The sequence below is a fragment of the Eleutherodactylus coqui genome, chromosome 3, assembly GCF_035609145.1.
Source record: "Eleutherodactylus coqui strain aEleCoq1 chromosome 3, aEleCoq1.hap1, whole genome shotgun sequence".
Taxonomy (NCBI): Eukaryota; Metazoa; Chordata; class Amphibia; order Anura; family Eleutherodactylidae; genus Eleutherodactylus; species Eleutherodactylus coqui.
In genome coordinates, this window is record NC_089839.1 from 4,500,481 (window position 1) to 4,515,679 (window position 15,199).

The 15,199-nt window shown below is 46.1% G+C and overlaps 1 protein-coding gene across 1 annotated transcript in view; it reads right to left on the reverse strand.

Annotated features, from left to right (window-relative positions):
- USH2A (usherin) overlaps positions 1-15,199 on the reverse strand; it is a 903,954-nt gene that overhangs the window by 144,064 nt on the left and 744,691 nt on the right. Inside the window, exons 54-57 of the mRNA XM_066594449.1 lie at positions 12,792-12,843; positions 9,255-9,362; positions 6,559-6,716; positions 1,342-1,500 (exon numbers count right to left, since the gene is read on the reverse strand). Coding sequence (XP_066450546.1) covers positions 1,342-1,500; positions 6,559-6,716; positions 9,255-9,362; positions 12,792-12,843 — 477 coding nt within the window. The remainder of the gene's footprint in view (positions 1-1,341; positions 1,501-6,558; positions 6,717-9,254; positions 9,363-12,791; positions 12,844-15,199) is intronic.

A 15,199-nucleotide genomic window follows, 5' to 3' on the forward strand; every position in this document is an offset into this window, starting at 1 on the left:
ACTGTGGATATCAGGCTTGTGTACCAGAGGGTTTATGGCACACAAAGTTCTGTACTACTTCTCAGTATAATTCCTCTGTAGGCTGGAGCAATCAGCCCCCTATGTTCACCCGGCCAGATCATCTTCCTCCTCTGTGCACCAATGTCTTGTGGAGCTGCATGAATTCTCCACCTCTTGACTCTGTCTCCTCTCCTCTGGTGTAACGAGGTGCCAGTTTCAGCCCATCGGCGCTCCCACAACATACTGATGGATTTCTGCTCCTGGATTTATGTTACTACCTTGGTTCTGGTGCTGTATTTATCTTATGGGTTTGGTCTTAGTGCTCTATTTGTGTACTGAGCTTGGTTCTGGTGCTGTATTTATGTTAGGATCTTGGTTCTGGTGCTGTATTTATGCACTCAGTTTGGTTGTGTTGTTACATTTATGTATTAAAGTTAGGCCTCATGTCCACGGGCAGATTTGATGAATCCGTGTGGGGCACATGCTCGGGAGATCCACAAATCGAGCCGCCCACAGGGATGCATGGGCGTCCGCAAATTAATTAAAGCATGCGGATTTGATTTGCGGACCTTCTGGTCCAGAAAACATCGCAACATGCTCCATTTATGTGCGGATCCTGCACTGAAGGCTTCCATTGAAGTCAATGAAAGCCGTCCGATCGGCGTGTCAACTGCAGCTGACACTATGGACATGCTATGGATCCGCGGGAAAGCAGGAGTTTTAAAAAAAAGTACTGCGCATGTGCATTGTGCGCCGGTCAGCGTGCCTGCATACATCAACAGGGCAGAAGAAAGAAGACCCGGACAGATCTGCAGGAGACTCGGACAGGTAAAAAAGTGTCTTTGGCCACGGGCAGGGTCGATTCCCGCTGCGGGCTCCCGCGGGTGGAGTCTGACCCGCCCCTGGACATGAGGCCTCAGTCTTTGCTGTGTTTATGTTATGAGCTTGGTTCTGGTGCTGTATGTATGTACTGAGCTTGATTCTGGTGCTGTATTTATGTTATGAGCTTGGTTCTGGTAAGCATGTATTCACTGAGCTCTGATGCGGTTATGCTGCAATCTTGATGCTTTCTGCACAAGTAGAATACAGGCAGACTGTCTGTGCAATGTATATAGATTTCTTATTGCTTATGATGGACACAGGGCTGCGTCTAAGGCCAGAATAAACCTCTGTATGACCTTGCAGACATATGGAGGTGCAATATGACCCCCTCCACTTATATGCATGGCATGTTAGGGGGTTGTGTAGGCCGTATATGGCCGGACATATGAAGCCTTAGTCCCAGATTTCAATCAGGATTAATACACAACTACATTCTGAGCTCGTCATCCCTTCTCTTACCGCGCTGACACGCTTGTACGCGGAGGGAAAATTCAGCACCCGGGACCAAATCCTCCAAAATAATGAACCGTTTTTCTCCAGCGGGATGGATCTGCGCGCCATTCCTGCCCGCATTCAGCAGAATATTGAAGTCCAAGGGAAGGCCGGGGTCGTATCGCCCTGAAATAAAGGTGCAGAAAGAAGAAGCTGATGGGCGCTGATATACCGACATATGGGCGGCACACAAGGTTGTGTACTACTTCTCCGTATGATAACGCGGCGGACTAATAGCGAATGCGGCCCAATATACTTTTCTTACCAATTTTTCCACCATTATTACTTCCTCCAAAGCTTCTAAAACAAAAAATGATTCAGTCTTCATTAAAAAATCACCCCTCGTTTTGTGTATACAGCAACTAAGCAGACAGCTCTGCCTCTCACGGACTGCAGTCCAGCTCTGTCTGACGTCTCGTCCCGAGCGCAGAATGAATCAGAAACCAGCAGAGTGAAGGAAAAAACTAAATGTGCCGGTTGGACGCGACACTTCTGGCGGCTCTGCACCCAGCGGCCTCTTCCTGGTACCGTCTCAGAGACAGAAATGTGTCCCAAAACCAGAGGGTTGCTTTATTACACTTCTAAGAGGAACAACACAGGAATAACACAGAGCAGTTGCTCTGGAATTACCTGACAGGTAGGGTTCTCCTCCAGGGTGTAAATCTACACTATGTGTAGGAAGGGGCGTACACAGAAGCTGAGCCCCCCCACAGGAGGAGCCGCCAATGACTGACAGCCGGCCTCCAGCTGCAGCAGTGGGGATCCTTCATCGACCCTCCACCTTGTAATCACCAGTCAATGGTGTCTGAGTCTCCAATGGCCTGTGATGGTTATTTTGAGTGATAATGCAGTACAGAAGTAGTGCAGTGTACTATCAGAGTGATCATATCATCGCAGGTCCAAGTGCTCTACAGGCATATAAAAATGTCAAATAAAATAGTAAAAAGAAATCTCTTTGTTGTACACATTCCCCTCATTTGTTTACAAAAATAAGATAAGATTAAAAAAAAACCCATTTGGAATCGTCACATCTGTAACAATCCGTTAAATAAATGAGTGCAGCTTTCATCCTCCACGACAAACAGTATAAAAAAGGCAAAAAAAGAACAAAAACGCTTCCTTTATTCATTTCACCGCACTTTAAGGGCGCCCACCCACTGGCGTTTTTTTTTTTCCTTTGCGTTTTTTCTCAAGAGCAATTAGTTTTGAATGTGTTCCTGTCCACTGGCGTTTTTTTTTTTGGTCCGTTGCGTTTTTTAACATAGGAACTGTCATTTGCATATGTGTCCTTATTTTTCTCGTAATGCACCCATGAATGTCAATGGAAATGGCGCGAAAAAGCCGCAAAAATGCCGCGAATACGCCGCAAAAAACGCCGCGGAAAACGCGCCGAAAACGCTGCGTTTTTCACGCACGGAAATCGCAAACGCCAGTGGGTGGGCGCCCTAAAACACAATAAAAGTGATCAAAAAATCCCCCAAAAATGACAGCTCTTCACGCAAAAAACAAGACCTCACAGAGCTTTTTTTCCCAAAAAAAGAGAATTTTATTGTGCAAAAGAAGAAACACCAAAAAATATTTATAATTTTGGTTTTGCCGTAATGGTAGCGGCCCGCAGGAACAATGTGTCATGTCCTGTATGCTGCATAATTAATGCTGTAAAAACCAATGGCAGATTTCAGCAGTTTTTTTCTTCCTGCCCTTTAAAAAAATGTCAAAGAGTCCTAGAATACAGTTTTTGCACTCAAAATATGGCAGCAATAAAAATGGCGACTCGCCAGCAAAAACCAAGCCTCCTGCGGTCGCCTCCGCGCGGAGATAAAAAGGTTCTGGGTTTTGAAAAGTAGAAATGAAAATCCCCAATAAATCGTCGTGTCCTTAAGACCCAAATAGGCCGCGTCACTAAGGGGTTAAAGAGCCTCAAACTTTAGCGTAGCTTTAAGAGGCGGTAACATTCTCCGTGGGTTATGTAGAGTATTTGACCCTCTAGAAGCATCTGGAGTGCGCCGCACGTCTATGTGAACGTAAGGCCAGCCGCCTGCTCCTCCCTCCCGCATGAACCGACTTCCACTAAAGTGTAAATGGCAGTTCCGTTATTTGGTGTCGGATTCGCCACGAGGATAATGACAAGCTGCCACAACCCATTTCCAAGCTTCCTAAAGAACAAGGTTTCTGCGCATTAATATTCGCGGCACGGCGGCTTTCCATAATTTACAAGCGAACGCTGATAGTTTATTTAACATTTATGAACTTACAATGCGGCGAGAAATTCATTATTATCCGTACAAATAAATAGCGCATATTTGACGAGTTCTCGGCGGCAGAAAGCGGGACACATGTCTCAATAAATGTTTTCTTCAGCAATAACTGCAGGATAATTTGTCAGCGCGCCGGAGAGCTGAATAATTAAAGGGAAACGGTAAAGACTGCAATAAATAGAATGCAGGGCGGAGCGCGGCGCGTGTCATGGCGAGCCGGGTCATCTCGAGGCGGGGAGGGAGGCAGCGAGCAGGAAGCACGGAGGCCTTTGTGTTCTCTAGTTGTGTTACAATGTGGCGAAATGTTACATTTATGAGGCTGAAAACTCTTCAAGGAGAAGCTGGTAAAATGTAACAATCTTATTGGAGGGTCGGCTGCACTGGAGCGTCTGTGGCCTGAAGCCAGCTAACAGTCTACATACGCTACGCTGCCGCGCCAAAGTCCTGGGATAGCGGAGCGTACATTGATGAAGATGTGGTGTTACCTCAGGGGACGGCTTACCAATGCCCACACATGTATATACTGTGAGGCTAAACACTGGCCAGCGCACTCATGGCGAGGCGACGTGAATTATCGGAGACGGAATGAGGTGTGATAGCGGGCGCCAAATGGATGGGACACGCCATTTTCTAGTACTGACTGTGATAGAAAACTATCCTACACACTCTGCTCCACATTTATGACGCACTTTAGACACTTTAAGGCACTTCTTTAAAATGTATCTGAAAAGGGGTGTGGCTTCACTGGAAGGGGGAGTGGCTACACGGAAAGTGGGCATGACCTAAATATGCCATTATTTCACTGCACAGTCTGACTAAGCTAACTTATAGCTGGTTATAAAGATAGACGAGACGGTCTAAAGATGCACAAGATTTACAACCCAGCGGAGTCACTGGATAAATGTGCTGCAGCTGCGGACCCTCCGGGCTGGAAGTAGGAGATAATACTAGTAAATGCATCCCAGAGTCTATTTATCGGATATCTAATAAAGACCACAGTCCACAGCTTCCTCACAGGGGCACCCCTTCCATGAGGTGAGCTGAGCCTGCTGCCTCAGGCAGCGGTGTGCAGGGCCTCAGAGTGGCAGCAGGTGGCAGCAGGCGACTCTGCGCCCATTAATTATTGTTTACCGGCTATATTAATGTCTGGCCGGATCGCAACCCAACAAGCATTCAGATTACTCCCTGGGTTGTTCCAGTCTGGTAGTGATCAGAGTGTGACCCCTGACCTCCCCCACATGCCAGCCTGTACGCAGCGCAGACCACCAGGCGGAGAGGTCAGAGGTCACACTCTGATTACAGAAGCAGGATCCACCACCAGACGGGAGAAACAGGGCGAGTGAGCAGAAAGCTTGCGGATCGCTGCCCAGCTGGAGGCAAACTTAGTGGGACACTTACTACTGGGGCCACTAACGGGGGGTAACTATTACTACCGAAGCCATTAAGTGGGTCACTATCACTGCTGTGGCCACTAACGTGGGCACCATACTACTGGCCCCTAAAAGGGTAATTATTACTACATTAAGGGGGTCACTTACTATTGGGGCCATTATTATTACTGAGCCACTATGGGGGTCACTATTACAATAAGAGCTTCTACTGGGGGTCATACCATTACTATTAGGGTGACTAAGAGAGCGACTTACTATTGGGGCCACTAATACTTTCTTACTTCAGACCAATCTCAATGCTTCAAATATGTTTGGCATCTTGTGTATTGGGGCTTTCACTGCCTCTAAAAGGAGTATCATTTGGGGGCCCCGAGCGCCATTTCACACTTCACCTCAGGCAGCACAAAGGATTGGGGCCCCCTGTGCAACATAATACAGCATCAAGCACAGCCACATATCATGGGGTCCAGCAGGCCTGCAGATGCTCTTACAAGGGGGACCCAGCGCAAAGCAAACTGTGTTGGGGTTATTGATTTACAATGTTTCATAACATAAATAATGTAATAATGAGAACCTGACTTCACCAATAGCGTTTGTCCTTTTCTATGTACTAATGGTGTCTCCCAGCACCCAGATATCCCCAGGATGTACGGTAAAGCTAAATTGTGTAACAACCAGACAATTGCAAGAACAAATATATGAAGCACACATCAGCACCAATAGAAAACAGATGCAAGACTAAGAACTCGCAAACAGAATGGTGATGGTAATCAGATGATGATGATGATGAGAGTCCATTAATGCAGCACATAGTTGATAGAGTTGTGTATTGGCAGGTTGATATTTCAGTTTCTATCTTTTCCTATATCTTTCCCTTAATCTCTTGCTGACACTGACCCTAACCCCACACAACACTGTCCCTAAGTAATCCCTAACGGAAACCCTATTTGAAACACTGATGCCAAGAAACAATAAGAGGACACTAAGACTAAAGTCACCTTTACAAAGGACAACTGTCGGGTGCACAAAAGTCCAACAGCCGTCCCGCCGACTATCGCTCCTGTGCTTTCACACGGGAGTGACAGTCATTCAGGGAATAGAGGCAGAGTGGCTGGCGATCTCTTCCTTGTGCCGATCATCACTTGGTTTTTAGATGAACTAAAAACAGACTAACTCTGATGAGCGGCTGTGTGTACAACGGGACGACTAGAATTTGCTGTTTTCAGTGATTATTTGGTTCCCACTATAACCAGCACCACACTGCGGAAGCCAGGTATATTTAAAGAAAGGCTAACCAATCAGGAACTCCTCCTCAAAAAAGGCTGAGCAGTGTGGTCAGCTGACCCACTCTAGTAGATCAGTCGTAGGACAGTTGCATAGTGGCATAGAACACGTTAGAAGACAAGAAGAATTCCGGCTGATCGCAGCACTAAAGCCTGTTTTATTTTAATCATTTTGCATCCCATTTTCATTATTATATGTTGTAGTTGTAATAACTCGCCTTATAATGAATAGTATATCAGGACTAACGATACCTGGATCCTCCCAAGCCACAAATGCAGAATACGGTCCCAGGACAGTGATGTTATACGGGGCAGCGATTCTCTCTGGGGTTCCGATGGGAGTTTCTACCATGTAGATCCGGCTGATGTTGCTCCCTGCTTCATTCTGGGCCTCCAGCTGGTAGAAATAACTAGAGAACCCAAAAATATGTTCATATGTGGATTAACAGTATAACGTACCAGTTCAAGCAGACTGAAGCTTTATCTCATACATTAACCCCTTGTGGGCTTTAAACTTGCACATACATCTTTTTAAGGCGGCAGGTTGACTGACTACTAACAGCCCGGCTCCTGCTCTAACAGCCAGTAGCAAAGAAACCTCAGAAACTGGCAGTTTAACCCTTTACATGCCACAATCAATAGCAACTGCAGTATGTAAGCAGATGACAGATGGAGGGGTCTCTTTCTGTCACCAGTGAGCACCCTGCAACACAATTGCAAGGAACCAAAGGGGTCCTATGGCAGCCAGCAACCTGACAAAGTCCTCTATGTCTAATAGGCTGCTGTCACAGGCTTAGTAGAATGCACTACATAAGTAATGCAGTGTACTGTTCTAGAGATCGGGACAGCAGGGCAGCGCCGAAGGCAGTGCTGCAGGGACAGCGGGAGACGCTGGAGGAGAGGGGCGGTACTGAAGGGACAATTCAATTCAAAAATCCCGCCTCCACGACGGCTGCGATTGGTTCATTCAGCACTGGTCAGCCAATCACAGCAGCGCTGGGTGGACCAATCGTAACCAGCCCACTTCAACTGGCCTTTGTGATTACTATCAACAGATCTCAGGGACAAACTTTCAACAATGTTGGAATTCCCTTCTGCGCCCTGCGCTCCTTCATTCGATCTTGTATGCAGCATTTTCGAGAGTCACCAAGAAACATACCTTAAAAGTCACAATATACCCCAATTTAATTCATGGGGTGCGCTCAGATGGAAGTTGGTCCACTGACAATGGAGATTATCCTGAAGTCCTTGCCAATTAAAATAAACAGTTCTTAGAACATTTCCAAGTGTCTCTTCCATCATGTCATGTTCAATCTAGTTGTCAGTAACATCCCTCCCCTAGAAGGAGTGTATATATATATATACACACACATACATACACACACACTCATTGTCAGTAACATGCCCCCTAGACCCCTTTCGTTGGATGTTTTCCCCGATTCTCGGTATACTCTCCACACCGTTACATGAGAACCCCCCCGCAGTTGGCGGTGAGCCCCCGGCTAGTCCAGCACCGATGACCGGCCTCGTTGGAAGTCGCTCCGATCGCTGGATCTTCCATCTAATGTGGATTCACACTGAAACTGAACTGCGGAAAACTTGTCACGTGTTTTTATGCTCCGGGGTCACGGGGGGAATTACCGTACAGGGAAGCGCCAATCGTGAGAACACCGGGGGCTCTGATAAAGGGCCAGGAGCCCAACTATAATGGTAAGGGGCTTTAATAAAGGGATGTAAGCTGTAATGGAGGGGCGGTTGCCTCGGTCTGTACCGGCTGTTGATGTATTCTCCGTACTTTTATTGTTGCTACATATAAACACCAGGTGATATCATGTAATAATAACAGTGGCCGTTCTAGTCTGCGCCGGCCCTTTAAATACTGCCTGCAATGGGGAGGTTTTCTAATACTTTAAATAGCGGCTAAACTTTTTCTGCTGAAGTCTTTTGTGTTTTTCTGGATGATCTCCTTTTATTTCGGAGCTGCAGCCGGCAGTCAATACCCGTCTCTTCACTATGTGCAATGACAAAAGTCCTGCCGGGGATTCTGTCGATGTCTTTTAATGATTAAGCAATAACGATTTTTCCCTTTTTAAAAGAGGAAGTAAAAGTCGTGTTTGTCCCGCGCCGCAGATACAATATCATTGTTAATCATGGCTTGAAAGCTTAATATAGATCAGCGCTAAACATTACCTGCTGGCGGGCCGGAGGCCAGCGTCAGTGAAGCTCAGCTCCCCGCCACTTCTTCTGGAGATGACTGCCCCGTTCCGTATCAGTCTGTACTCAGAGATCATCCCGTTGGGCCTCTCGGGTTCCCTCCAATATAGTTCCAGCGCTGAGGAATTGATTGTGACGTGGCGAGGATCCTGCCAAACTCCTAGACCGTAAGAAGAGCAGAGCGGGGGGGGGGGGGGGGGGGGGGATGGGGGGGTGTTCTGGTTTAGGTGCTGTTTTTGCATTTGCTTTTATTATGTTGTTTATTTTTCAGATGAAGGTTTTATGCTTTATAGGAGTCTTTAAAGGTGCAACATTAAGGGGGCTGTCCAGTCCGGAGGACGCCTTCCTATATAACCCATTAGGACTTATAGAGGTCACAGCGAGGACCCCGCCGCTCTGGGACCCCCTCTACGAGCCAGGGCAGACAACAGAGGCAAACTGATCTGACTGTGTATGTGTGACCAATCCCACATGAAAACAGGGGGACTGGGACCCTTCATTCTCCCACTGCTGAGCCCCAATAGGTAGGAAGAGCTCACCGGATACAGACTGTTTGGGGGTTTCTGCCCCTCATCAGTGTGCAGTAGTCGCTGGCTTGGCTAGTGAGAGGCCTTACCCTTCCTGACCAGGTGATCTCTTCTTCATAGTTACAAGTTCTGACATTGACTTGCAGGGCTGCTACCTTCCAATAGGGGGCGCTGTAGAGACGCTGTATCATCTGCCGGCGTCCTTACCTTGGGGCGGAGCTTGTGCCGTGTAGCCTGATGCCATCCCGCTGCTGTTGCATCCAGCCGAAGTGCAGACTGTGAGGAAGAAGAGATACTTTGTATCCGGCTGAAGACCTGGAGGAAGCAAGAGGAAAGAATGTAACAGGAAGTACGTCCGGACACACATGGCGGCCGCATCTCAGAAACCGCATACGATTTACTGAGAATTGTCATAATTGGTTTTACAGGTGAAGCACAAGAAAAACTGAGCGGCCAACAGCAGCGCTACAAAGCAGTTTGCCGTAAAGACGTTCAGCTGTTTACACGCCAGCTGCGCCACGCTATGGCAATGTATGAACCCAGCCTAGGGTCTCCTTCACACGGGCACAGATGGTTACGGACCACGACTCTGCGTATTCCCTGTGAATCTGGACCCACTTCGATTTTTTTTTCTTGCCTTATTTTCTATGTATTTCACACTTTCAAAAATATTACATAACCGCGCCCGGCGATCTGATGTGTAGATACGCAGTGCGTGCACGGATCACGCTTACTCACTGCAATCCCATCGTCTTCAGTGGGCCACTTCAGTCCAAAACGGCGCATTCACACGGCCAATTTTCATACACAATATCTTACTGGCAGAAATCTGGCCACACATCCACCTGTAAAGGACCGACGGATTCAAATCATTTAGTTCCAATGAGCGTTTTTTTCCTCTGACCAGCAGTCTGTGACCAGGTGAATCCCAGTATTTCGTATGTTAGTTGTGAAAAATCGCATCGGACTTAAAAAAATTGATTCAATTTTAATGCAAAACACGTCACATTTACAGCAGAAATCGCAGGATTGCAAGTGCGATATAAATGCGAGCTGCTCAGAGCGATATGACACTCGTGCATCCAGCCTTGGGGCTCATTCACACAGGCTTATGCGCACTTCAGCCCATGGACACACAGCGTATTCGCGGCCCGGCACTTGTTTCCTGCAAACACCCAGTGAATATACATGTATCTCGTATTCATTGCATATTTGCGCATTGAATGCGATGCATAATAAACACCAAAACCGCTAATGCTGCGTATTTTTTCATGCAAAAGTCGCTTGAGAAATGCGCTCGTCTGAATACCTCAATGCAAATCATTGGGATTCAGCACGGCTTATTACGTGCGCTTGATACGCAAATACGCCGGTGTGAATGAGCCCTAGGAGCTTTACAGGACATCATGGTGACCAAGTAAACCGACTCTGATGGCGACGGTCGCACCGGGAAATGGTTTCCGCTTCACCTTCTCTATTTGGCGTTGAAGAGATGATTGCAGAAACGGCGTCTAATAATTTGTATATATTGCCCATTTCTACAATGTAGACACCACGCCAGATGCCGCACAACATCTGTATACCGCTGCCCTGAAATACCCTTTCCTTGGTCATAGCGGCGGTCCCATGGGACTTAGGCTAATTTCACATGAGTGAGAGCGATATCAGACTCTGAAACTCGGCCCAATATGGCGCTCGCCAACGTGCGATGTCCTTTCAGGAAAGTAGTGATCCTCCGCCATGTCTTTTAGCCGTGGGACAGGATGGCGGAATATTTCCTATTGTTTTCAATTAGTAAGCTTCGGGTGCACCTTGTACGCTGTGCAATGCTATGCCGCCCCATAGAAAGCAATGGGTTTTGCCTAAAGGAATGCCCAAGGGAATTCCCGAGGGAATGCCCAAAGATTGGACATGCTGTGATTGTTCCCACGCCGCAATGTGATGCGGGAAAAAAAAAACCGCTCATGTCTAGGACCCAGTTGAAAAGAATGAGGTTCATATTTGTGCAAGATTTCTGCGTCTTGCAACGTACAAAACTCACATGACTTTCTCGGCTGTGTGAAAACGGCCCTAGAGAGAAGCGAAAAGCAGATTTCTGCTCCTCACATGCTGCTCTTCAACTTTGTAATTGTTTTTTGCTCTCTCTCCTAGAGGACCACAACACAAAATTGAAACCCATGTTCCAGGGCCCCCAGGAGCCCGTGCGCCATATCATGGTGTAGCGCATCCATGCTATCCTATTTACTACAGGACACCAGTACTGAGATACTGCGGCGGATCCGACTGTTTGACTACAGCCTGTATTTATGCTGCTCAATTTAGTGTATAAATTATATGGTATAATCTCAATATAGTCTGGAAAGACATCAAGGTGATGTGATAACCACATGGCTGCTCAGCCAAATCTGTGCTCACTATAAACACGCCCATTTGTCTAAATATGTTTGTCTTTTAGAGAAGATGAGAAAAGGCCAATGTCACAACTCTAGCACTGCTGTCTGTTGCCCGAGGTGAAATGTGTATATAGTTTTGAATGTGTGTAATTGTGATCACTTTAAACAGTTAGGAAAGTGTTCAGCACAGGTGTTCCTACTACCTAACACTGTATGACTGTGCAGAATACACCCTAACCTGCTCTAACACCTGCCTGTCACCCCTAGCTAGTATTGGATAGAGAGATTTTCCCTAGCTCAGGTTTGGTGAAGAAGGAAGGTATAAAAGGTAGAGAATGGGTGGGGTTAGTCAATCCATTCTAGTAGTCTAGCTAGCTCAGCAGAGTCTGAAGGAGACCAGGGAGGAACCAGGAGAACAGCTACTACAGTCAGTGCAATGGGGAGCTAGAACATCAAAGTGTGAGTATGACCAAGAGCAGTTATGCTGGAGAGTTAGCAGAGGAGAGAGAGAGAGAGAGAGAGAGAGAGAGAGAGAGAGGAAGAGAAGAAAAGTACAGGAGTAATCCATATCTACCACTCTCATCTAAAGTCATCACCTACCTCAAGTAAATGCAATGTATTCTGTGCTACTACTGCAAAGTCAAGTACTCTCTCTCTCCCTTCAATAAAGAGTTAACTTGTCTTCATCATCTGAAGTCTGCTTCCTGGAGTTTCTTCCCATCATTCACATCCTTCACTGGGGTACCACACAACACTACAGGAGTGAAAGGACTACTGTACCAATTGCAGTTTATTTCTCCAGTTTTTGTATTGTTTTGTCCGGAATGCGTACCTACCCATATACAAACTGGCGTCTTGACAATTAACATCTTTCCCTACCCGACTCCATAGATAGCAGACCATCACAGCTGCCTATTGTTTATTTCATTTACCAGTGCATGTGGCTTACCGGCCCAGATCACGATTGTCCACGTTTTAGGGAAGCACCAGAGCCACTGTTGACAACCATCGTAATCCCCGCTGCTTTACCTTTATCAGTGGTCTAGCTCGCTGTACCCCAACATCTGTTTCTCACAGACAGCTGGGAGGTCTGCACCGCCAACATGGAATTGTTGACTAGTCCCTTCAAGAACAGACAGGCTTGTGCAATTTTATCTTATGTATTGTCAGCTTTAAGAGTTATCACATTTAAATCCCCTGGCCGAAGTTCAGGGGTCTCGTACGAGAAATCGCAGGCAGCCGTACGGGTGTCATGGCAGCCGGGGGCCTTCTGAAAGTCCACAGGGCTGTCTTACTAGAATGCCCGAGGTATGGCTCGATAGAATGCCTGTCCATAATACTATGGCATTACATCATACTGCAGGAGTGATTGAAGCAGCGCAGCTTCGTGTTCCCTCTGGGGACTAAAATAAAAAGTAAAAATTAAGTTTTAAAAAGTTTTACTAATTAATAAAAAAAAGGTAATAAAAGTTTACACCCCCCCCCTCCTCCCCTTTTCTCATATTTATAATAAAATCTAAATAATAAAACAAAAATACATATTTGGTATTGCTGTGTGCATAAAAGTCCAATCTATAAGGGCAGCACATTATTCACCCACACGGTGAGTGTCGTCAAAAAAAAAAAAAAAACACCAGAACTGCACTTTCTTTGGTCACCCCATATCCAAGAAAAAATGTGATAAAAAGTGATCAAAAAGTCGTGTGTACTCCTGAACAGTACCAATGGAAACTACAGAACGTCCTGCATAAAATAAGCCCTCACACAAGTATGTAATTGAAAAAATAAAAAAGTTAGAGCTGTCAGAAAATGGCGGCCCAAAATAATTAAAAATATCTTTAGAAAAAATGAAAGTAGAAAAAAAAAATATATATATATATATAAATTTGGTATTGTAGTAATCATACGGACCCATAGAATAAAGTTATCATGTCATTTTTGTTGTCGTGTGTACGCTGTGGAAACAAGACGCACCCAAAGGTGGCGGAATTTCATTTTTTTTCCATTTCACTCCACTAAGAATTTTTTTTAAGTTTTTCAGTACATTATATGGTACATTAAATAGCATCATTGAAAAATACAACTCGTCCCACAAAAAGCAAGCCCTCATACAGCTACATTGATGAATAAATAAAAGTTACAATTTTTTTAAAAGGGGGGTGGTGGGTGAAACGAAAATGGAAAAAAAAAAGGAGGACGGTCCTTAAGGGGTTAAAGAGGGAATGGAATGAAGATCAGCTCCCTGAGCAAGATTTCAGACAGGAAGCAGTCTGTGCATCTAAGCTGCAGAGCAGGGAGCTGAGGATACTCCTCTGTGTCTGTGCATCTAAGCTGCAGAGCGGGGAGCTGAGAATACTCCTCTGTGTCTGTGCATCTAAGCTGCAGAGCGGGGAGCTGTGGATACTCTTCTGTGTCTGTGCATCTAAGCTGCAGAGCGGGGAGCTGGGGATACTCCTCTGTGTCTGTGCATCTAAGCTGCAGAGCGGGGAGCTGAGAATACTCCTCTGTGTCTGTGCATCTAAGCTGCAGAGCAGGGAGCTGAGGATACTCCTCTGTGTCTGTGCATCTAAGCTGCAGAGCGGGGAGCTGAAGATACTCCTCTGTGTCTGTGCATCTAAGCTGCAGAGCGGGGAGCTGTGGATACTCTTCTGTGTCTGTGCATCTAAGCTGCAGAGCGGGGAGCTGAGGATACTCCTCTGTGTCTGTGCATCTAAGCTGCATAGAGGGGAGCTGGGGATGCTCCTCAGAGTCTGTACAGCCATGCTGTGGAGTGAGAAGCTGAGGATACTGATGTGAGAGAAGTTGCGGTGTGCAGGATTACCCCTACAGGCGTGAGCTCCTCAATGGGACAGCGGTTTCTTCTAGATAAGGGTTGTACTGCATGCAAGCATTGGAGAGACTTATGCCACCTCATTCTTCTCCTCCCTTCTGCCCCAACAATGTGGATCTATTCACAGACGTGACTTGGTTAAAAGTAATAAATTTTATTAAGTTTTATCTAAAAAAACACGATTGGGCACAACAAAGGACACAACACAAAATCTAAGTTGTAATGGAGAGGCGTTAACCCACCAAATAGTGGATAGAGAAATGATTGGTGGGTTTCAAAATTACAACTTGGTATTACTTCTGATACTCCGTATTTCTTAATGTCGCACGTCACATAGGAATACAGTCTGCATGGGGGCTGTTCATGGATTTCCCAAAAACCGGAACCTAGCCTACCATCAAGGCGATGGGAACTAACCTATGTCATGCTCTGACCTCTTGAGCACTCTATCTTTCTGTAGGGATTGCTGTCCATGCAGTAACCTTGAGCTTACTGGGAGAGAGGAAAAGGGGGAAAAAAGATAGAAAAAAGAAAGGAGGGTGTAGGGAAAAATACTCCTCTGTACCTAGGGAGGATTGACTCCTTGTCCTGCTATGCTAACGGCCTCATTGCTTGTATTTGCATGAGTAGTTAAGGACTTTAGGACTTGAAACCTCCTTCACTCAATTATAGGGGATTTGGATCTGTTAGAGTTATTACCTCCAGACCAAAATTCCAAACCCAGTAATCTCATGCATGTAGTACTCTTTATCCCTACTCTCATTGTAAGGAGATCCTATTGACCATTACACCTGGCATGGGACTATTGAAAGTAGGATTGATAGAGAAGAAGGGTTTAACATTTGAAAGAAATGAACCTTGTACCTACAATCTTTATCTATCCCCTCACCGAGGTTAAACCCTACTAGCTCAAATTGAACGCTAAGAGC